Here is a 24935-nt window from a genome sequence, read left to right as displayed (position 1 = left end):
GTAGGCTAAGCAGTCTTTGAGGCTAAACTCGTGAAGCGTGTTAAGCCAGCTGTTTTACCAAATGCAACCCCCTTTTATACCAATGAAAGGACACCACACAGATATATATTCAAAATATATATGTATTTATTTCTCAAAGTAACCCCTAGTCTCTTTATGAGCACAGGAGCACAAATCGTCAAACAAGATTACAGTAGAATACACAGAAGTTGCACTTTATATGGATAGGCCCTGGTGGCCGCTCAAACCATATACTAAAATAGTGGTATAAGTACCACGAACAGAAAAGGGAAAAGGCCTAGGGCCTCTAGAATCGCTGGGCCTACAAGGAGCTAACTTCAGTTAGTGACCAGGAGGTCCACGGGTGGCGTGTGCAGAGCAAATAGTCACACGCGTGCTCCCATAGGTTTCAATGGGTGCGTAAAAAGTACGAAGTTACTGCAAAAAGGATCTTCCGGATGGACTAGGAACTCAAGATTTGGAACACAGGCACTAGAGATGTAATACTACACTTGGGCACAGGTGTGCCAGCTTTACCTCACCCACAGGAAGCGGGTGCATAGGCCTCGAAGTGCGTCGGGTTTCTTCTATCTGTTCCGTGGAGCCTGAAGACAAAGATGCTGCAGGCGGTCGGTCCGGGAGAGATGTGGTGGATCCAAGAGTGGATCGGAGATGTTGAAGACCTGTAAGCAGAGGGGACAGTGTTCACAGTCACTAGCCAGTGACCAGCGTGGCACCAGGTGGGTACCAGGCAATGTCGGGTGCAAACAGGAAGAAAGGTGTAGCTTGTCTCTGCAGCCACGTGGTCCCTGGAGGTCGACGACATCCAGGAGTCGGTTCACGAGCTGTCCCACGCAGGCTCTCGCTGTCGGCGGTGTCGGCGACTTGATCGAAGCAAACAAGCCTTGGCAAAAGCAATTGTTGTAGGAGATGAAATAAGCTGATGGTTCTGACCAGCAAGGTCAGAAGGACTGCTCCTTTGGAGGGGAGCAAGGGCCAGTCTGGAGCAACCAGACCAGCGGTGTATTTCGTGAAGTTCGTCGCCAAGATGGCTACTAGGCAGCGGGCCAGCAACCGGTTAGGCGCGTCGAGTGGCAAAATGCAGAAGGGCCCCACGCAGATCGTGGAGATGCTGGAGGGCTCACCTTTGGTGCAGATGCTGCTCGGGTGTTGGGCTTCTCAGATCCCAAAGCACAACTTGGAGGGAGCCTCGGTTGTTGCACTTGTCAGCTTGTCGTGGTCGTTTCAAGATGGCTGGCTCCACGTGTCTCGGTGCCTCCACGGGTCTCCTCTTTTCAGGGACTGCGGATCGGGCGGTGAGAGGTCTGGAGGTCCAGGTCTTGTCAGTCTCTGGGCTCGGGCTCCGGCGGGAGGCGGCGGCAAAGCAGACGTTGATTCGCTGGATGGTGCTTGCGTTAGCAAGGTGGTCACTCCCTGACCACAGGGGAGATTTCCTTCAGTCCTCTGTGCAGCAAAATGTCGAAGTTCCCGTCTTCTTCTTAGTTTCAAGTTGATTCCAGGATGTCTGAAGTCTTAGGACACAGCTCCTACCTTTAAGCGGATTCTAGGGGCCGGACTACCTGCTAGGTCCCTCCCTATGGGTGGGACCAGGAAGGGGGGTGGTTACACCCCCAATCCTTTGTCCAGCTCGCCCCAGGCCCGGGACTGGTGTGCCCCAGGACCGGTTTGAACTGGCATATGCACCGAGGCTCCTTGTGAGCCACAGGCATGTCTGGTTTCTTTCAAGCCCTACCTGACCAATACACAAAATCCTGTCTGGGGTGGTGCATGCACCTCCCCTGGCAGGAAACCCTTTGTCCACACCTCCCAAGCTGGAAGGACTCCCAGCAGCAGGAGGGCAGACTTGTGTCTGTGGTGGCAGCATCCATTTTGTGGAGCTGAGGCTATGTCTGATTTTACCCGGGTTTCAGGTACTGTACATGTCGTGTCCCTCTAGAAGGGTGGAATGCTAACCCCGTCGCCAGAATTGGCGAGGGGTTAGTATTCCAATTCGTAGGACACCTTACTCGACATGTTTTGATAAAGCCAAACCAAAGATAGCATTTAACCGCGAGGTTCATAATGCACTTAAGAGTATATGGTATGACGATATCTGGAAACAGTAGAAGGAAGTTGTTCCGACCACTGCAGACAGGCTCAGCTCATGCCAGAGCACCATCTCACATGGAACCAAGCACTCTGCCTTCAGGATTGTTAAGGCCTGCCATAGGAGTGACTTATAGGTTACCAGGTGTCCCACTTAAGGTTAGGTATAGGTATACTACACCTAAGTAAGAGGTGATTACACCAACTTACCCCAGCTGAGTGATCAGCCAGTTGTGTCAAATTGTTAGGCCAAGCCTGGGGTGGCATAATACATGCTTCAGCCCCTGGCAGGCCTTGGGTACACCAATGCCCTGGGTACCTAGTGTACACTGGTACAGGGCTGACAGGGTGATCCACTTCCAATTGGTTATGCACCTAGGGTGCATAGTTTTAATTTAGTAGAGAGAACAGCAGGCTGGGGGTCTGATTGGCAGGCCCACAGCCTCAATATGTCAAAAACCAGTGAAGCAAAAAGCAAAAATTTGGGGTGACCATAGGATAGCAGACCCTACTCTCCTACACCCATATTAGGTTGCCAGCTATATAACAGGGAGACGTAGCTCATGGTTTTTATACCCTTAATCAATGCTTCATTCTTTATAAATAGTCTGTCTGGTTGCGGATTGTGCATCTTTCGGGACCGCTACCACTACCGCAAAGCCTTCGGCGCCATTGACCGACAGTCGGAGCACGACTTGGGGTCGTGGTCGCGCTCAAGGCAAAAGAGGCACCCGTGGTGCGGATCCGTCACGGACATCAGTTGGTTGCAGGAACCGCAGGCCTTGAAACAGGGCATCCCTTGTGCATCTGTTCGGAGTCGGAGACTCGAAACTGGAAGTCGACAAAAGTCGAGAAATACGTAGTCAAAAAATTACTGAGGTACCGCTATTCCCGGATCTGCGCTGGCTGGCGTGGAAAAAGAAAGAACTGACGTCAGCGTGCGAGGGCGGCATCTAAGTAGCTGCCACGACATCATCCCGGCGACCACGATGACAGACGCGGAGCCGACCGATGCCACCTTCTGACGCGCAGAGGTACTGCTGACGAAAAAACTTTCCGGGTCCAGTCTGATGCCTGGGGGTAATTATGGAGTGATATAACAGATTCTACTGCTCCTTTTTAGAAGCAGGGCCTGCACTTTCTCCTGCAGCAGCTTCTGATGCTCTTGGTTGAAGGTTTGATAGAGAGGCGGTATGCCTTGAGGTGTGGTATTAACTTCAAGCTGCATCCATAGAGAACAATATATATGACCCACTTATCTGAGGTTAGCTCTCTCCCACCCCACTCCTGACAGATGTTGTGCCATTTGTGGGGGGATACAACGGGCTGGAGAGGAGGGTGGTAATTTATCACCGGGTCCTTTCCTCAGAATCTTTTACCCATTGCTCAGCATTTGACAGGAAAGACACCTCTGGGGAAATCTTGCCTTTCCTGGAGGAATGCGGCTGTTAGAAGCTAGGGCATTACCTTGTTATTGCTGCTTTGACACCTCCTCTCAACTGCTAGTCCCAAAAACCAGACCTGTAGGTTTGGCTTTGAAGTGACCCCATAACCTTAGTTGCATCTCTGTTCTCCTTTGATTTTCTCTTGCATTGAATATTCGCTGTCAAAAAGGTCCACGAGAAGACATTGCCAAACATCCGGAGGGGAGTACAAAGTCATAGCCATGCGTGTTTTTAAAGCAGGACACTGGTTTTGGTTTCACATGATGAAGTGTCAGACACATCAAGAGAACATCTTATGTTGGCATTTTAAATTATTTTATCCTGCTGCACCAATTCCTTGCCACTCTTGTGGTAGGCCTCTGGAAGGTTTTTCAGTATATGTTCCATTTCTTCAAAGTGGTACCTGTTGTGTTGGGAGAGCAGGGCCACTGAGTTGGTGATGCATCATTTCTTCTAAGGCAAATCTATTGCCAGCTAAATCAGTTTGGTAGCTTTCCTTATCCATTTGCAGAGCTTCCCCAGTGCTTTGCGTGTTGGCACTCATGGCCGTGTCAACCACCAGGGAGATAGGGTAATCTAGCCTCTGATGTACAAGGGGCTCTCTGGTCCGGCGTTGTACTTCTCAACCCTCGGGGCTAAAAACCTTGCTTTTACTAGTTTTTGCAAGTTTTTATCTGCACAACTGCTTATGCTCTTCAGCATGGGCCAGAAGTGGACTGGTCTTTCAGTCTCAGAGCATTTCAACCAAGGAGTTGTCTTTGTCCTTTATCACATGCAGCTTCATCTTGACGTGATATTCAGCACTCAAAATGATGACACGTATGCCATGGTGTCAATAGTGAAGCCTTAATTGGGTAATGGTCTAAAGATGGGTCTTTGTGTGGGTCTACAATGTAGTCATGCAGGTGTTGTAAGGAAGTGGGTTTCTGTTACAGTAACCCCCCCACTTTTTGCCTGATAACTGATGCACTTTTCCTTGGTGTGCCCTAGGCTCCTGCCAATCAGGTACCCAGGGCCTGTGTTCGTTCCCTAAAAACTGCTTAACAGCCAAAACCCAATTGGCATCTCTGGTCGCATGTCAGCCCCTGGTAAATGGCACCCTAGGTACCCAGGGCCTTGTGACCAGAGAAGGCCCCTAAGGGCAGCAGCACTTATTGTGCCACCCTTAGAGGCCCTGTACCCTGACACACACACACTGCCTTTGCAGGCCGAGTGTCTTGGTGCAGAACAAAACAGTCAACATGGCCCACATCCCTGTGTGCCATGCCCACAATCTACACTGCCATGGCATACATCAGCCACCCCTCTAGCTGGGTGCCCTATGCCAGTGGTGTGGGCACAGGTGCAGGAGCCCTGTGCCCCTACAGTACCCAGGTCCATTCCTGGGCACTGTAAGTGCAGTGCTGCCATTTTAGGAGTACATGGTGCTGAGAGCTCGTCAAACACGAACTCCACAGCACCATGATGGCTACACTGAAGACTGAGAAGTTTGGTATCAAACTTCTCAGCACAGTGAACCCACACTGATGCCAGTGTGGGATTTACTGTAAGATGCACGACAGAGGGCAACTTAAAGTTGCCCCCTGAACCTAACCTACAATCCACGTCTTGTCTGAGGGGCTGCCTAGGTTGCCACACAGCAGACATGTTGCTGGACCCCTGGGTAGACAGCCATCCGCTCTCCTGGGCCTGCAACAATGCACATCCTGGGTGAAGTGCTAGGTCTTCTCCCCCAGGATGGGCAGTGGAAGCTTCAAAGGCATGCCGCCTTTGTGAGCTTCTCCAGGCCACTTGCTGTACTCAGCAACTGGCCCCCACCGGTTCTGATCCCCCTCTCTGGCGGGAAGATCGGCAGGAAAAGCTAAGTGAGGAAAGGGGGGGTGCCAGCCTCTGCCATCCCACCTCTCAGTTGGGGGAGGCGAGGTGCAGCACATCCCCGGGCTCTCGCCATCTTGAAGATGGGAAGCCCTGCCCAATCAGTACTAGGCTACTGCCCCCCTCCCACAGAAGAGTGGCAGGATAGAGATAGGGGGTGTACCCACCCCAGGGAAGGGACCCATTGGTCCCTGCACTTTACCTACCTGTAACGCCCCTAAATTTAGTATTTAGGGGCACCCTGAACATTCCTTCATCAGATCCAGATTGCGAAATAAGAAAGAACAAGGAACAAGACGACCTGCCGTGCAGCTGCTAACAAGAGGAAGACACCAACTGCTTTTGCCCCAGCCCTACCGGCCTGTCGACCCTTGAACCTGCTCCTGCTAAACCCCGGCATCTCCAGTGGTCAGCAACCTCAAAAACCACGGAGGACCTAACTGCCTTGTGACTAACTACCTGGGACTCCCACGAGCAGTGGTACTGCTCAAAGCAAGTAGCTGACCCCTGGCATCAGCCAGAAACCGTGAACCCTGCCCACTCAGCACCCGCCAAGCCGGCCTGTGCTGGAGTGAGCAAAGACCATGAGGACGTCCCCCCGGCGACTGTGACCCCGAATCCAGGACCCAAGGACCCACCTCGATGCTTCTGACGACGCCTGCAACCAAAAGGCACCCCTGCACCCGGCGCCCTGCGACCCCTGTGCCCAACTCCTGGGTGCCTACCTGTCCTCCAACTACCCAACTTACCTCTCGAAGTGGTGGTCGTACCTGAATTATCTTCGTCCCCGAGCTTGCAGCCTTTGTTCGTTCTTGAGCTTCTCCATTTAAATCCATTGAGAGCCTGACGGCTCAAAAGCACAATGCACTCAGCCGCCCGAGTGCCCCTGGCAGTGCAACCTCTACTCTGATCTACTTCCCCATTTGCCCTGAGCAAGTGACCAGGAGCCCATCTCCCACAGCCGCGTGGCCTGCTAGCCAGCAGTCACCAACCAAAGGCCCCCTGCCTCCCATAGGATAACATTGGACTTAACTCCCTCTGCACCCGACTGCCCCTGCGTCGCTGAGGGTGTAACGACTGTACCTACCTGACCCTGGGAGACCCCCCCCCCCCCCCCGAGTCTATGCCCAGAACCTTAACTCTGCCAGTCGAGTACTTACCCAAAAGCCAATAACTCACTTTTCTTCCATAGGGTAACATTGACTGGCTTCAATTGGAAATTCTATTAAATGTCGAGTTTTGAAACTTTAAAATATTCATCTAAAATCAGCCGAATTACGAAAACGAATTTACTCACCTGTTATCAGGAGAGATCCCAGTGCTGGATCTTGGTGCCCAGCACTGACCCTGAAAAGTAATTACAACTGTACTTACCTATAACTTGATTTTCCTTCCATAGGATAACAGTGCCTGGTTTTCACCAGAAATTCTTTTAAGTGTGGATTTAGCAAACTTACAAATATTCGTTAAAAATCGCCTGTATAACTAAACACATTGTTTCAACTGTTTACAGGAGATGCCCCAGTGCTGGGTCCAGGATCCAACACTGAGTTAGAAAAAGTACCTGCTAAGTGAATTTCCCCCCATAGGATAACATTGGTGATTCTATGTGAAAAAGTTTCTAAGTGTCAACTTTTAAAATACAATAATATTCCTTAAAAATCACAACTGTAACCAAAACGATTTTACTTAACTGTTTGCAGGAAATGTCCCAGGACTGAATCTAGGATCCAGTCCTGTGGTAAGAACAGTAATCCAAAAAGTAATCAATTGCATTTAACCAGAAATTCCTATTGAGCTCAATGTTCTATTTTGTTTGAAATTGTGTTGCCTATTGTAACAACTATATCTATTGCATTCAAAAGTCTATTGCCTATTGAAAGTATTTATCTAAAGCATCTCATTCTGAGAAAGTATATTTTGATGCCTACTTTTGGTTCTACAATAAAACAACTATATATTTGTATACAAAACCATTGGCCTAGAGTTCAGTTCTTGAGTGTGTGAGATCATTTGCTGCCTGAGTGTGTACAACAAATGCTTTACACTTTCCTCTGATACTGCCTTACTGCTCGACCAAGCTACCGCTTTAGAGAGTAAGGTTATATATAACTTTAGCCTCTGCCAAACCTCTGGGGACTGTGGACTCTGTACCTATTTGGGAACAGTATATACAGAGCCACTTTCTTACAGGTGTTGACTCCATCAAGCGTTAGGATGAGCTCCTCAAATAGAACATGAGGTTCTAAGCTTAGGTTTGTGCTCAGAATCAGTGTGCGGTGATAGTTTTAGTGAAGGTTAATAAACGGATGACTGCACTGGAAGTGCAGGACTGGTGTCTATGGGACAGTTTTTTTAGTAATGGGGAACACTATAATTTCCTCTAATATGGCCTCATTTATAAGAGAGATTCCTCTTATTACTTGGGCAGAGCCAGGCTTCTGATATGGGGGGCATGCAAGTATTTACCCTGTTTGAGAATAGATGTACAGTTTAGTTTGCTGGTGCCTGCCCTGGAGTCGAGACTCCTGTTGAGGCCGAACCCCAAAGGGGAAATCCTCAAACTGGGTGGACAGTCTGTGTCCAGGGTGCAGATTTCCTTGAAAGTCCAGGAGAAAAACAACTTGCAACATTTGCACTCATCACTAGGAGGAGTTTTCTACCACTTGATCTACACCAGCACAAGCTGAAAACTTGTTTGAACTATCTTTCTAGATAGTATGATTCGTTGGACTTAAAATACTTACCAGGCCGAATTCTTGCCCACAGTAGGAACTGGCAAAGCAAGTAATATCAGAGGGTAACCATGCACTTTGTGGGAGCCATGAGTCATACGAAAATCTCCAGTGTGATTGGTATACAGGCACCTGAAATTTCAAGTATCCTTGGGACACTACAGTAGGTACTGGACATCTCTATTATTCCCTCTGTACCTTCACAATTTGCTGGGTCCTAAACTGATAGTGACATTACCGGGACTTGAACTGTGGCTAGACAAGCCACTACCCACCGCTAATATTAGCTACTGGAACTCAGGAAAACTCCAGTTGCCTTCACTGGGATGGGGCCCTTGCAGTTTGGCTGATAAGATGGGAGGGCATTGGGAATTTTTGGGGCACACCTTTTAATTCTAAACAGTAATTAAAAATCAGCAGCTGATGCTTCTTACTACAATGTTATCCAGGATGGAATTCAATGTTTGACAAACAAAGGCTCAGTCTGGCCTTCTTTTTGGTGTCAACCAAGACTGCAATTTTACAATTTTTATTAAAAAGTAAAATACTTGAAAAACGTAGCTGAACATTGAGCTCTCTTGTCCAGCAGAAAGCCCCCATGCTTTGTCTTGATCACTCTCATTGGACACAGTAGAGAGCAGAGGGCCAGAAGTCTTTGGTCTAGAGTGATTGATTTTGGTGTTTACCTTTCATTAATACCACATTTTCAGCTTTCATACACATGAAAGTACTAATTGAGCAAAGAAATCAGCCTATACAACCAACCAAGGATTCATATCACAGAATGAAAACACAATCTATGACTTATTTACCTTTTGGCTGCTCTGTGAAGGCTGCGAACAGGCATACACTTCCCAACATGCTCTTTGGAAGGCCTTCATTAGGCCAAAACCTCGCTGCAACTGCTGAGTTATAAGCATAGCCACGTTGATCAAAGAAGAGAGAGATGAAGCCTGAGAGCCTAAATAGAAAACGCAAGTGAACAAGTGATTTTGCAGCTTCAGTACAGAAAATATCTGGTAATGAACGAAAGGGTGACAAACCAAAGACTTGCAAAGCTATTTCATTTGGTATTTGGGCAATCAGAGTTTACTGGAAAGCAATGCAGTATGACTCACAAACTGGAGGTCAAGTCGAATTAATCACAGAAGATTTAAGGCATTTATATTTAGGTAAAATAGGTGCAGTCAAAATATAATAATTACAAAAACTGGAGGTGCTAGTAACTTGAGGGGCTGAAATACAAACAAAAACCCTATTGCAGCTACATGAAAAGTGCAACATTTTTAATACTTGGGTCCTGTGGTCCATTTTATCATAAAGAAAAAGGTTAGGAATTTCTCAGCATCCTGAGGGAAGTTCAGGTTCACTACGGGTTATGTCACACCAGTTAGATTCTTGGCAGCAAATGATGCAAGGAGGGACAACTCAGTAAATTTAAATGCGTGTGCTGAGTTACCCACAAAATCAAAATATGACACGTAAGATTCGAAACCCATTGTGCTAGATTGGAGAAGGGTATCACCGAATTGCAGAAATAGAATTCATGGTGCTATCAGGAAGTTCTGAGCCTTAGTATTCAAACAAACAGGTTATTATTATTATTAATTATCTTTATTTCGGTCACTGGGACCATAAAAGAAAAAAACAATTTTATATACAATAAAAGGCACAAGATTCAAGGCAATGCAATATATCCAAAAATGTGCCATAATTCTCATAGAAAGCATACATAATATCCAATTTGAACAGAGACTACAGTTTGATTCATGTGGCTATTAAAATAGAGACTACTCAAGTACGCGAGTACCATATGAAATTCCATGCACAAATTACAAAAATCATTAGCTGCATTCGGGTACGATATTCAATTTGGTATAGTAATTTCGAGTAAACCACATGGCTGTTAAAAATTTCGCAACTGCGAATACTATAGAAGCTGTTAAATCAGTTTTTAAAACTCTGTATGCTGACAGATGGCGAGAGAATCCTAGATTTTTTAATAAAGGTACTAGCCAATACTTTCTCGGTCTCTGATAAGCTTGCCAGAAAAATAAAATGTGCAAATCTGACTCGATTGGGTAACCACACGCTGGGCATTGAGGTGCAAGTTGCGAATGGGACCAATTAGCCATATATTCCCTAAGAGGTAAAGTGCCATAACGCCATTGAAGATAGAGTTTCCTTGTTAAAGAAGGGCTTATGTTGTCTAAAACAAGTTCCCGGTGATAGGTATCTTTGAAGGTCAAAAATTTATCAGACAGAGATCCGACCCGTACACTCGTAATAGCCACACGCAAATTATACTCATGAATGGTTGATGTGAGAGTTTTGCGTGAGATCTTGCAACATGTGTTGGCTGGGTCAGACCACAGATCTGGTCTTCCTATCTTTTCACATGTCTGTTTGACAAACTTTAACCATGGCACATGGGAAATTTTTGCAAGGCATAGAATCTCCTGGAGTTCCGCTCTATAACCCAGGAGTTCGGGTGAGCTCCATAATTTACGCCAATAGATAATTGGTTTAAGAGCAAGCTCCTCGGAGATAGGTTTCAACCCTAAGTCTAGTCTCAATGGCAATAAGGGAGTGCTGGGCGGTAGAGCTGTCAGATGCCTGAGAAGGTTGTTCTCTATGACCCGGAGTTCCTGATTTAGAGTATAACCCCAGATTTCTCCTCCATAGAGCCCAGCGGCCCTCGCCTGGGTTTTGCAGATGTGGAGACGGGGGCCTAAAGGCTTATAATTCAGGCCCTTCGTCATTCTACAGATGGCGCCAGTTGTCTGGGTCAGCTTGAGTTTTACCTTTGTTTGGTGTGAGTCCCAAGTCATATGCTGATTAAATGTAACCCCCAAATACTCAAAGGTGTTGACCCTCTCCAGACTGGCATGACCTATGCGTGGGCTCGGACGTGTTGGGGGGGGGGGGGGGGGGGGGGGGGTTGAAGATCATATATTTTGTTTTTCCCGTATTGATCTCCAAACCGTGTTTGCTACAAAAGTCCACAAAGCCATCCAGGACCCTCTGAATACCCATCGGGGATTTGGAAAGCAGCAGGGTGTCATCCGCGAACATAATCGCGGGCACCCTGGTGCCAACCAACTTGGGAGAGTCGATGTTATTTAACTCATTTAGGTGGGCGAAGACCCCGTTGACAAAGAGGCAGAAGAGGGTCGGTGCAAGCACACAGCCCTGTCTGACCCCCCTGTCAACGGGGAAAGGATCCGAGAGGGCTCCTCCTCTGCCACACCTTACCCTAGCATAGTTCCCCCGGTGTAGTATCTTCAGGAGTGCCAGGAACTCCGATGGTACCCCTAGATCCGTTAGAACAGCCCATAGCCTGTCTCTAGGGACTAGGTCAAAGGCTGCTCGCAGATCAACAAATACTGAATATAAACTACCACCCTCAGTTAAAACAGTCTTCCAGTAGAGGATATTCAGGCGGAAAATCTGGTCTACCGTTGATACGCCTTTCCTGAACCCCGCTTGGAATGGACTCAAGATTTCATTCTCCTCCATCCAGAGCTGGAGGCGATTTAATATCAGTCTTCCGAAGATTTTTTGTGAGACATCAATTAGACTGATTGGTCTATAATTGGCTGGGAGCAGAGGCGAACCCTTCTTAAAGATAGGGACGATCTCCGCGCCCAACCACGTCTCCGGAACCTCCATGCCCCCCAGAATGGAATTAAACAGTAGAGCAAGATAGGGTGCCCATATATCCTGCTCCTGTTTGAAAAGGTCATCCAAACCTGGTGCCTTGCCAGACGCCAACCCAGCAATACCTACTCTGACCTCGCTGGTTGTAAAGTGCTCTACATCAGTGAGGTTTTCAACCGCCCTTGATGGGGAGACTACCAGATTCCCTTCCGGCAGGCGGTATAAGGAAGCGAAATGATCTGACCATGCGTTAGGCGAGATATTTGGCTCTACTGCAGACATCAGATTCCCTGAGCCATTATTGGCAGTGCGCCAAAATTTGCGAGAGTCTCCAGAGGCTAGTGCAACGGTCAGTGATTCCCATTTGTCACATTCCCATTCCTTTTTAGCATTGTTTAATAGAGTTTTATACAGTGATCTCTTAGTCCTAATGACCTCAGTTCCCGATCTCGCCTTAATGGAATTTAATAAGCTAGTTTTAGCATTGCGGCAGGTCTTGTTATACCATGACGGACCTGCCACACTTCCATGTAACCGTTTCACAGGACGAGTGAGAATTTCAGATAGTGATTTCGAGAGATCTTTATGTAGTTGCCCTAACTGGGTATGTAAACTCCCAGCCGGGAGTGTCTGTATGTTTTCGAATATGGGAATTACCCTAGCGTAAAGTTTGGGTAGGTTGTCTGGATCAGAGGTTAGACTTTCCCATTTCACTCTGTGTCTGTTATGAGTTAGGACAAGCCCCCCTTCAGGTGACATCCTTTGCTTTTCCCTGGGGTTAAGGCAAGGATGGTCGTATTCGAGCTCCAAAGCATTGTGGTCGCTATCTTCCCTAGATGTCACTCGAAATGAATATGCTACTTACCAGTATGCATCTGTTCTTGGCATGTAGGGCTGCTGACATTCATATCTGTGCATAGATCGCCGCCTAGTGTTGGGTCCGGATGTTTGCACGTTGTTGTCCTGGAAGAGTCTTCGAAGTATCCTGAGATAGGTGACTCCTCCCCTGGACCACAGTGCGCATGGGCATCCTCTCCATCCTCAGATTGTTTTTCGCCATTGTGGCAGTGATGGAGTAGATACAGTAAGTGATGACCATGCTATACAGTAATTCTGAGAGCTGCAGCTGCTACAGGCGCCGGGGAGGAGGGTGGGCGATATGAATGTCAGCAGCCCTACATGCCAAGAACAGATGCATACTGGTAAATAGCATATTCAGTTCGAGGCATGTGGGCTGCTGAATTCATATCTGTGCATAGAATACATAGCAGTACCTCCCATTAGCGGCGGCTACCAGTGCCAGCTGCAGCGGTCTGAAAAAGAGTTTTGAGAACAGCCTGTCCTACAGCTGCCTGCTGTTTGATTGCACATCTACACAATAGTGTTTGGTAAATGTATGTGTAGTGGACCAGGTGGCTGCTTTACATATATCATGCAAAGGAATGTTTCCCAGGAAAGCCATGGAGGCCCCTAACTTACGTGTTGAGTGGGCTCGTGGGGGAATCGTTAATGTGCGTTTAGCTTTTTGATAGCAAATTTGAATACATTTAACGATCCATCTGGCTATACCTGCTTTGGAGATGGCGTTACCTTTGTGGTGTGGGGCAAAGGCAACGAAAAGTTGTTTTGTTTTCCTAAAGACTTTAGTCCTGTCTATATAGTACATGAGGGCTCTCTTTACATCCAGTGTATGGAGGGCTCTTTCTGCGACAGTTTGTGGGTTTTGAAAGAAAACAGGCAGTTCAATGGTTTGATTCATGTGGAACTGTGCTATCACCTTGGGCATGAATTTGGGGTTGGTACGTAGTACGACCCTGTTGGCGTGAAGCTGTATGAATGGCTCTTGAACGGTTAGTGCCTGGAGTTCACTAACTCTCCTCAAAGAAGTGATTGCTACTAGGAAAGCTACTTTCCAGGTGAGGAATTTAATCTCGCATGAGTGTAGAGGTTCAAAGGGTGGACCCATCAGGCGTGTGAGGACCAAGTTGAGGTTCCACATTGGAGCTGGTGGGTGGCTTGGAGGAATTACTCGTTTGAGTCCTTCCAAGAATGCTTTGATGGCAGGCACTCTGAATAAAGAGAGGTGCTGCCTGTTCTGGAGATAGGCTGATATTGCGGTCAAATGGACACGTATTGAGGTGTATGCCAGATTGCATCGGTATAGGTGTAAGAGGTAACAAATTATGTTTTGGATGGATGAGTCTAGCGGGTTAATGTCATTGTTATTGCAATAAATGACGAACCTTTTCCATTTGGCTGCATAGCAAGCTCTGGTAGTGGGTCTTCTAGCTTCCTTAATGATGTCCATACAGTCAGGTGGCAGGTTTAGGTAGCCAAACTCTAGGACTTCAGGAGCCAGATTGCCAGGTTCAGCTGTTGCGGATCTGGGTGCTGAATCTCTCCATGGTTCTGCGTCAAATGCGCGGGTTTGATCCGCAACCTTTGATGCGGCACCACGGAAAGTTCGAGAAAAGTGGTGTACCATGGTTGGCGTGCCCATGTTGGAGCAACCAGGACGAGTGTCAGTGAGTGTTGTCTGAGTTTGCTTGCCACCAGCGGTATCAATGGTGCTGGGGGAAAAGCGTACGCAAATCTGCGGGACCAGTTCATCCATATCGCATTGCCCTGCGACTGCGGATGTGGGAACCTGGCGGCAAAGCTTTGGCATTTTGCGTTTTCGCTTGTGGCGAATAGGTCTATCTCTGGATGACCCCACTGTTGGAAGTACGGTTGGAGTACTGACGGATGTAGCTCCCACTCGTGCATCTGGTGGCTGTGTCTGCTGAGCAGATCCGCCATCTGGTTGTCCTTGCCGGGGAGGTGTTCCGCCATGAGGAATATGTTCCTCTGAATGGCCCACTTCCACATGCTCTGAGCCAGATGAGACAACTGTGGAGAGTGTGTTCCTCCCTGCTTCTGTATATAGTACATGGCAGTCATGTTGTCCGTCCGGATCAACACGACTTTGTTGCACAAGTGTACTTTGAATGCTTTCATTGCCAGGAAGATTGCCATCAGTTCCAGAACGTTGATGTGCATCTTCTTTTGCTGTATTGTCCATAGTCCCTGCACTGTGTAATTGAGTACATAAGCTCCCCATCCCTGGAGAGACGCGTCCGCTGTCAGTATTATTTGTGGAACAGGCTCTTGGAACGGTCGGCCCTTGCAAAGGTTTTGTGGATTCCACCAATGCAGAGAGTTGTATGCCCGACCGCTCACCAACACTAGGTCTTTTAGTTGTCCGTGAGCCTGATTCCATTGACGTGCTAAGCACTCCTGAAGCGGGCGCATATGTAGTCTCGCGTGTGGGACTATGAAAATGCAGGAGGCCATCATGCCTATCAGCTGCATGAACACTCGCGCGGGAAGGGAGTGTTGGGGTTTGAACTTGGAAATCAGCATTTGCATGCTGTTGATTCTCACTAAATTTGGCTGAGCTGTGGCTGCCAGAGTGTCTATGGTCGCACCTAGGTACTGTTGTACGTGTGCGGGTTGGAGATGTGATTTCGGGTAATTTAGTGGGAACCCCAGACTGTGAAGAAGGTGAATGGTGCGGGACATGTGGCTGGCACATTGCTGGGCTGACTTTGCCTGAACAAGCCAGTCGTCCAGGTAAGGGTAGACGTGAATGTGTTGCCTCCGTAGATGTGCAGCCACAGTAGCTAGGCACTTTGTGAAAACTCTGGGTGCTGTTGTCACGCCGAAGGGAAGAACCTTGAATTGGTAGTGCTGCCCTTGAATAGTGAACCTGAGATATTTTCTGTGTGAGGGGTGAATGGGTATGTGGAAATACGCATCCTTGAGGTCTAGCGTGGCCAGGAAGTCTCCCTGTTTGAGCAGCGGGAGGACTTGTTGTAGGGTGAGCATGTGGAAATGCTCCGAGAGAATGTAGCGGTTGAGGGGTCTCAGGTCTAGTATAGGTCTGAGTGACCCGTCCTTTTTTGGTATTAAGAAGTACAGGGAGTACACCCCCGTACCTTGCTCGTGGACGGGTACGACCTCTATTGCGCCTTTTTTCAGCATACTTAGCACTTCCTGCTGTAATAGCGCTAAGTGCTCTGAGGACATAGGACGGTGTTTTGGCAGTATTGTGGGTGGAGTGGAGGTTAATTCTAGGCAGTAACCGTGTTTGATAATATCTTTGACCCACCTGTCCGTAGTGATGGAGTGCCACGTGGACAGGAACCTTTGTAGCCTTCCCCCGACAGGTGTTATGTGGTCGGGAGGAAGGGAGAGGGCGTCACTGTTTGTTCTTGGGGGAGGACCTGGTATTGCCGTATCCGCGTCCTCTCCCCTTTGTGCTGGAGCCACGATATCCACCCCGGGTGTTTTTATCGTAGGTACTTTGTGTGTTGCCCTTGTTGAAGGTTTGCTGTGACCCCTGTCCTCTACCTGCTCCTCTATTTCCGGGGCGACGAAAGGAGCCACTCCGAAAGGTCTGCGTTTGGAGAGCCCCCATGGACTTTGCAGTGTCTGTGTCCTTTTTTATTTTTTCTAGGGTGGTGTCAACCTCTGGTCCGAACAAGTAGTCGGGGTTGACCGGCTGATTGAGGATGTTATTTTGAACCTCGGGTTTGAATCCGGAGATTCGTAACCAGGCGTGTCGTCATAACATGACGCTGGTGTTTATTGCTCTGGCAGCTGTATCTGCGGCATCCAGTGCACACTTAATGGATGCGTTCGTGAGGAGTTGACCCTCCCTGATGAGGATCTCTGCTCCCTCTTTGTATTGGTCAGGGAGATGATGGAGTAGGGTTTCTAATGTGTCATAGTGTGTGCGATCGTAGCGAGCTAGGAGCGCCTGGGTATTGGCAATACGCCATATGTTAGCTGCCTGGGCTGCAACCCATTTTCCGGAGATCTCTAGCACCTTGGACTCCTTGTCCGGGGGAGGAGCTTCCCCAGTTGTCTGCGAGTGCGCCCGTTTGCGAGCATTAGCGACCACGATGGAATCTAGAGGCAACTGGCCTCTAATGTACGTAGGGTCCCCAGGCGCCGACCTATATTTTTTGTCGATCCTGGGGTTTATTACTCTTGCCCTGGTGGGTTCTTTGAAAATGTCCTTTGCTGGTTTGAGGACACCTTTCAGCATGGGTAGAGTTTTGATATTCCTTTCTGAGGATGCGAAAGTATCCATTAGAAAATCGTCCTCGATTGTGTCAGAGTGGAGTTGCACACCATGATTGGCCGCAGCACGTTCAATGAGGGCGTTGAATGCGGCAGTGTCCTCTGTGGGAGACGTTTTCGCGCCATATAGCTGCGTGTCCTGTGTATCCATAGGCGCACCCGGGTCTACAGGGTCATCCCAAGCCTGGTCAGGGTCCTGTTGGCCTTCAGGGTCCATCTCTCTGGGGTAGGGGACATCGTCACCCATGTAGTCCTCCAAAGAGTCGGTTTCGGAGGGTGTCGGAGAGAAGGGCTGGGGATCTAGGTAAGAGGTATGGAGACGTTCGTAAAGAACTGGTTCCGAATCCGCTGGCAGCTTTTCTTTAGCGGGATCCGGTAGGAGTCCAAAGCCTGCTCGGAAGATATTCTCCGCTTGTGGAGCATAATTCTGCCGGTGTCGGCATCGATGATGTGGGACGGTGACGTCTCCGTAGGAGAGCGTTCGGCAGGTGTGATCCTAGTTTGGATGACACGTGTCCTGATTTCAAACAGTTTGGGCGCCGTGGATGGCGGCAGTCCAAAAGTGATGTTGGGTGTTGCTGGAGAAGGTTTGAGCTTTTTTCGGCTCGGAGCCCGACGTGTCCTGGAGGGCTGCCTTTTCTTTGCAACTTGTCGCACCTGTAACGCCGACGGTTCTTTGGCGCCGAGCGGTTCTGTAGAGGCAGGCGTGGACTTCTTTGGGGCCACGGGGTCATCGAGTCGAGGAGAGGTAGTAGCTGTCGACGGCGTAGATGATTGGGCCTTCGGTGCTGCTTTTGAAGCGATGTGCGACGCAGCGGCCATTTTGACCTTCGTGGCCGGAGCCGATTGTTTCGGTGCCGGGGGCAGAGGCGGCTTGGCGGTACCAATGGCCTTTTTCCGTTTGTCGGCGCCGACGTCGGCTGCTGCGAGTTCGGCACCGAAGTCCCGTTTGGTGCGGTCGGTGCAGACCGGTTTGGCTGGCGTCGAAGGTGTGGTGGGCTTCGATCCGACCAGTGTCACTTTCAGTTTCGGTTTCTGTGGAACCGATACGACTTTTGGTTTCGGTTTCGAGGAAGGGAAACCAGTCGTTTTGGGTACTAATGGCTGTCGCTGAATGTCCGAGGCCGGGCCAGGGGCGGGGCCGAAGAACTGCGGGATAGGTCTTGGGTAAGGCCCGAAGGCGATCCCTCGACCGGAGCCATAGACTGACGCACTGGGATATCCTCCGTCTGCACGGGTAGGCCTTGCTCGTCACCGGAGCTACTTTCCTCGGCCCCTAAGGCCTCATCGTAGTCTCCTACCTCGGTGTCGGCTTCTTCCCTGTGAAAGAGTTGTTTTTCGATGTCTTCCGATCCGGAATCGTGTTCGGAAGCGGGGCTGGAGGGTAGGTTCTCCACGCCTTCCACATCTTCGTCCTCGGCGCTGAAGATGTTGGTCGGGGCCGGTGCCGCTTGCTGCGCTTCAAGTCTCGCTGCTCGTCGATTCCGTAGAGTCTTTTTGGATCGGAATCGGGCACAGGCCATACATGTGGATTCGTCGTGATCCGGTGAAAGGCATTTGTTGCACACCGGGTGGACGTCGACATGGGGATATTTCGCATTGCAAACAGGACACCACTTGAATGGTGTCCTCGATTCCATCGTCGATGTGGAGTCGATGTCGGATACGATGCGAAAAAGTTGTTTTTGAAGTCAGTAAACTAACAAGTAACTGTCGATACCGATCGAGAACAGTACCGACGCAAACTAAAGGCCTGAAAAAACATTTTTCCTAACTTGAGACAAGATAAGCACATCCGAACACAATGGCGGAAAAAAACAATCTGAGGATGGAGAGGATGCCCATGCGCACTGTGGTCCAGGGGAGGAGTCACCTATCTCAGGATACTTCGAAGACTCTTCCAGGACAACAACGTGCGAACATCCGGACCCAACACTAGGCGGCGATCTATGCACAGATATGAATTCAGCAGCCCACATGCCTCGAACACCAATGATATGCGGCCACAAGGCTAATGGAACAAGAATATAATCAAGTCTCGACATCCTGCCAGGCCTATTGTAGGTAAAGTTAGCAGGGCTGTCCAGGCTTGTCCTTCCATTACAGGCCCGAAGACCATATCTTAATGTTAAAGAAGTTATTTGTGTGGCCAATGGTGTCCATGCTCTTGGCGGCGGTGCATTCAGTGGAGGTATGGACCACTCTAAGTCCTCATCCTGGGCCATGTCCGTCAAAATGCCCGGGAGGGGTTCATATTGGCAATTAAAGTCTCCTCCAATTAGAATGTGGGTGCCCGGAACAATTTTATCCAGGACTGGCACCAGTTCCTCAATTGTACGTGATACCTGAGGGGTGCTAACTGGCCTGGAGTATATATGAATCAAGAGGAGTCTATTTGCATTTGTCCACTCAAGGCGGACTACCAGAATATCCTCTGATTTTTGCGGACAAACAGTTGCCCTGCATCCCAGGTCGCTAGCAACCCATATTGCCAAGCCCCCAGAGGGGCGGCCTGTTCCACTCCATTTTGCTTGTGAGGTAAATGATGCAAAGCCTGGGTGGATAATATCATCTCTCGCCCATGTTTCTTGAAATAGACATATGTCTTGGGCTTGTATGTAGGTACACCAATCCGGGGAGGTGGTTTTATTTGCCAAGCCAGCCACATTCCAGGACAAAATCTTAAGGGAGGAGGAATTATTTTCCTCCAGCTGTAAGTTTGAAGCCATTTCCTCCCCATCGCCCTGCTCTAATGTGGTAGTAACAACTAAATTTGGTAGTTGGGTTGCAATTTCCTCACTTAGGTTAGGGACAACCAAAGGGACCGTAACCCTTTTATCCATGCCTGAGGAGTCCCATTTGGCTCTGGACTCCTCCGGAAAAGTGGGTCTACATTTATAAATTACCTCCTGCCCCTGCCTCTTTTGTGGTCAATCCACCATATCTAGACTAGAAAATCTGTTATGGGTTGAAAAATAATCTAGGGACGATGGTCTAGGAAGGGGATTTATCCATGTAGGCCTTGGGACACGATTGCCCAGGCGACTGGGTACTAGTTCCCATCGCTCATCTAGCTGTACTTGATTATCAAGTGGATAAAAGAAAGATAGGGGACGTGGAATGATAGAACTCCCTTGGCCAGGATGAGACCATTTACATATGTGGGAAACAGTACATGGGTCTCTGAAGTTAATCAGCACACAATCCCCTTGGGTCGACTTTCTGGTGTTCCCTATCCAAGGGACGCGCCTTACCATCAGTACCTCACTGTTAATTTCTTCTGGAAGGGGCCTATTAGCTGAGAGCCAGTGTATGACCTTGTTTTTTAAGGCCCCTTGCGGTTCACGAGTAAGGGGGGTAAGTTCTGGTATCCCCGTGAGGATTACAGTATAGGGGATAGCCTCAGGTGGTATTCAAACAAACAGGTTATTCACCTCTGGTAACACTCTTTCTGGTGGATACTCTTTTCAACATCAGATTCCTCACCTTTTGGAAAATCACAAGGCACCAGAATGGATCCAGAAATCTTTCACTGCAGTGCTCCCACACACTGCCAGGGGCCAGAGTGACTCCATTCCACCTCAGAAGCGACAGAGAAGAGACAGATGCAAGCCCCACCCCTACGCACTAACATCAGTTTCTTTTTTAGCTCAGTCCTTGGACACACAGCACAATACCAATCACAGATACAACTGAGCAGATGTAAAAAGAGAAAATTACACAGAATGGAGATGGAGTGAGAATAAGTGTGAAATCTGTGGTTAGACAGTATATGCCAGAAAAAGCGTTACTACTAGAGGTAAGTAACTTTTTCTACCTGAAGAACACTTCTAAGCACAGATTCCTCATCTTTAAAATAGATACCAAAGCAGTCCCTCCTAAGGAGGAGGATCAGTGGAATAGCCTCAGACCAAGAAGCCCTAAAGAACAAGTTACTAACCTTCGGTAACAATATATCTGTATAAAACATAGGTTAGTTATAGATTCCTTACCTTAGAATTACCCCCAGGCTTCAGACTGAATCCAGAAAGGTTTTCAACATCAGTACCCCTGCGCATCGGAAGGTGGCGTCGGTCAACTCTGCGTCGGTCGTTGGCATCGTGGTCGCCGGGATAACATTATGGAATCTACATAGACGCCGCCCTCGTGCGCGGACGTCAGTTCTGTACACGGCTTTACACGCCAGAAGCACAAAGCCATGCAAGGCACTTACCACTGTTGCACAAAACTAGGGTCCTGAAAAGATGTCCTTAACCCTAGCAGTCAGTTCGTAGAACGGGGAGGATGGGTGGGGCGGTAAGGAATCTATAACTAACCTATGTTTCTTACAGATATATCGTTACCAAAGGTAAGGAACTTGTTCATCTGAAAGTAACAGTTAGTTATAGATTCCTTACCTTAGAATAGATACCCCAGCAATACCAACCCCTTAGGTGGGTATGCGAACCAAGTTAACAGAAAGTCCTGGAGAACAGAACGGACAAAGAAGCAGTCTCTCCGGACTCGGCAGTCCAGGCAGTAGTGTCTTGTAAACGTGTGCAGCGATGCACGCGTAGCTGCTTGACAGATGTCATTTAGGGGGACTCCTCATCCTAAAGCAGTGGTAGCTGCTGTCACCCTGGTGGAATGGGCGCGCAGCCCCACTGGAGGCTCCTGCTTAGGCAAACAATAGCAGGCTTTGATGTACAGACTGACACAGCTGGAGATGGTCTGTTTGTGCACGGCCCGACCTTTCTTAGCACCCACGTAACCAACAAAGAGCTGGTCGTCTACCCGGAATTGTTTGGTGCGATCCAACTAGAAGGAAGGCGCATGTTTTGGATCCAGGCGGTGGAGCCTCTCTTCCTCTTTTGAAGGATGCGGAGGAGGAAAGAAGGTGAGCAAAGTGATGGTTTGGCCAATGTGGAAAGAAGTAACACCTTGGGAAGAAAGGAAGGTTGAGTTCTAAGTACGACCTTGTCCTGATGGACAGCCAGAAAGGGCGGCTTGGAAAACAGAGCTCTTACCTAACTCACCCTGCGCGCAGAGGTGATGGCCACAAAAAAAGCAGTTTTTAAAGTGAGGAGTCTGAGAGGACAGTTATGCAGTGGCTCAAAGGGAGCGCACATAAGATATGTCAGAACCAAATTCAAGTCCCACTGGGGCATTACGAAGGGAACAGGAGGAAACAGATGAGTAATGCACTTAAGAAATCTATTTACAACAGGGGACTTGAAAAGAGAAGGCTGATCATGGAGCCTGAGGAAGGCTGAAATGGCAGAGAGGTAGCTCTTAAGAGTGCCCAGAGCAGAGCCCTACTGGGCCAAAGTTAGGAGGAACAAGAGAACCTCAGAAATAAAGGCAGAAAGGGTATCCACAGGCTATGCTGTGCACCATGCCACAAATGCATCCCATCTACCGGCATATACCGTCAGTGGAGGGACGCCTGGCTGCCAAGATTACATCACAGACTTCGGGAGGCAGGTCAAACGATGTCAGCTGCCGTCCCTCACTGTCCATGCAAGGAGGTGGAGCCTAGGCAGGTTGAGGTGGAGGACCGTCCTCTGCTGCTGCGACAGGAGAACCTTCCGAAAAGGCAGTCTGATTGGAGGATCGAGGGCCATGTTGAGCAGCTCGGGATACCAGACTCTTCGTGACCAATCCAGAGCCACAAGAATGACTTGGGCCCGGTCGCGCTTGATCTTCTTCAGCGCTCTGGGCAGAAGTGGTATAGGTGGAAAGGCGTATAGAAGACCGCAACTCCACTCGCGACAAAAAGCGTTGCAGAGCCACCTTAGAAATTACGGACTTGGCTGTCTAGGCAATAATGCCTTGCAAACGTGTGTAGCGAAGCCCACGTAGCCGCCTTACAGATGTCCTGCAAAGGGACTCCCCGTCCCAAAGCAGTAGTAGCCGCTGTAGCCCGAGTAGAATGGGCGCGCAGCCCAACAGGAGGGTCCTTTTTCGCTAAGGAGTAACAGATTTTGATGCACAAACGACCCACCGGGAGATGGTCCGTTTGTGCACAGCTCTTCCCTTCTTAGCACCCACGTATCCTACGAAAAGTTGGTCGTCCACCCGGAACTGTTTTGTGCGGTCCAAATAAAAGGAGAACGCACGTTTTGGGTCCAGACGGTGGAGCCTCTCTTCCTCTTTGGAAGGAGGCGGAAAGAAGGTGGGCAAGGTGACAGATTGCCCAAGATGAAAAGGAGTCACAGCCTTCGGTAGAAAAGAAGGACGAGGCCGAAGGACAACCTTGTCCGGATGAACAGACAGAAAAGGAGGCTTGGACGACAGAGCCTGGAGCTCACTCACCCATCTAGCCGAGGTGATGGCTACCAGGAAAGCAGTCTTAAGCGTCAGCAGGCGAAGAGGAAAATTATGAAGAGGCTCAAAGGGAGCACACATTAGAAATGTGGGAACAAGATTCAAGTCCCACTGAGGCATTACAAAAGGGACAGGAGGGAACGTGTGAGCAATGCCTTTTAGAAAGCGTGTAACCACAGGGGACTTGAAAAGAGAAGGCTGATCAGGAAGCTGCAAGAAGGCAGAGATGGCAGCAAGATAACCTTTCAAGGTGCCCAGGGCAGAGCCCTGCCAGGCCAAAGAAAGAAGAAAGAGGAGAACCTCAGAAAGAGGGGCGGAAAGGGGATCCACAGCCTTTGCTGTGCACCATGCCACAAATTTGTTCCACCGGCAGGCGTATACCGTCTTTGTGGAGGGACGCCTGGCTGCCAGAATGATATCACAGACTTCAGGAGGCAAGTCAAATGGCATCAACTGCCGCCGCTCAATCTCCACGCATGGAGGTGGACGCTGGACAGGTTCGGGTGGAGGACCGTCCCCTGCTGCTGCGACAGAAGATCCTCCCGAAGGGGCAGACGTATCGGAGGATCGGTCAACATACTGAGTAGCTCGGGATACCAGTACCTTCGTGCCCAATCCGGAGCCACCAAGATGACTTGGGCCCGGTCGTGCCTGATCTTCTTCAGCACTCTGGGCAGAAGTGGTATAGGCGGAAAGGCGTACAACGTGACGAAAAGCGTCGCCGAGCGAGTGCCGCCTTGGAAATTCCAACGCGCAGAACTGCTGACATTGCGCGTTCTCTTCGGTGGCGAATAGATCTAACCAAGGTTCTCCCCACTGCTGAAAGAGACCTTGCGCCACCTCGGAGTTCAGACACCATTCGTGATCCATCATGCACCGGCGGCTGAGTTCGTCTGCTCTGGCGTTCAGAGAGCCCGCCAGATGTTGAACCACTAGGGTGACGCCCTGGTGTTCCAGCCACGTCCAGAGGCGCAGACCCTCCTGACAAAGGGTCCACGACCCCACCCCGCCCTGATTTGTTGCAATACCACATGGCGGTGGTGTTGTCCGTGAACACCTGCACGACACTTCCCCTGACAGAGGGAAGGAAGGCTTTCAGTGCAAGTCGGATCGCTCTCAACTCCAACAGGTTGATGTGGAGACGAGACTCCGCCGGAGACCAGAGGCCTCTGATCTCCGCCTCTCCCATATAGACACCCCATCCCAGGAGGGACGCATCCGTCACTACGACATGCTCCGGTTGGGGAAGGGAGAGGCTCTTGCCCGTGACCCAATCGCGGTCCGTGAGCCACCACTGCAACTGCTGTGCAGTGCCCTCCGAGATCAAGACATGGTCGGACAGGTTGCCGTGGATAGAGGCCGAAAGATGGGAATCAGGGCCTGAATATCCCGGACCCGCTGTTCTGGCGGATAGACCCGGAACTGCGACGAATCGAGAACCGCTCCGATGAAGGAGCTTCTGAAAGGGACTCAGGTGTGACTTCGGCACGTTGATGGAAAACCCCAGCAAATGCAGGAGATCCGCCGTAGTCTGGAGGTGGGAGACGACTGCCTGGGGCGAGCCCGCCTTCAACAACCAGTCGTCGAGATAGGGGAAGACTGGAACCCCTGATCTGCGCAGATGAGCTGCGACCACCGCCATCACTTTCGTGAACACCCGAGGGGCACTGGTGAGGCCGAA

The 24935-nt window shown here is 49.5% G+C and overlaps 1 protein-coding gene across 1 annotated transcript in view; it reads right to left on the bottom strand.

The window, feature by feature from the left end:
• The window catches only part of MDN1 (midasin AAA ATPase 1), a 2002810-nt gene that overhangs the window by 1031338 nt on the left and 946537 nt on the right, over positions 1-24935 (bottom strand). The window contains exon 47 of the mRNA XM_085611158.1: positions 8974-9122. Within this exon, the coding sequence (XP_085467284.1) occupies positions 8974-9122 (149 nt within the window). The remainder of the gene's footprint in view (positions 1-8973; positions 9123-24935) is intronic.

Source organism: Triturus cristatus, chromosome 6, assembly GCF_964204655.1.
Source record: "Triturus cristatus chromosome 6, aTriCri1.1, whole genome shotgun sequence".
NCBI lineage: Eukaryota > Metazoa > Chordata > Amphibia > Caudata > Salamandridae > Triturus > Triturus cristatus.
The sequence above is the reverse complement of the archived record's forward strand: the minus strand, read 5'-3'. Positions and strand labels throughout refer to the sequence as shown.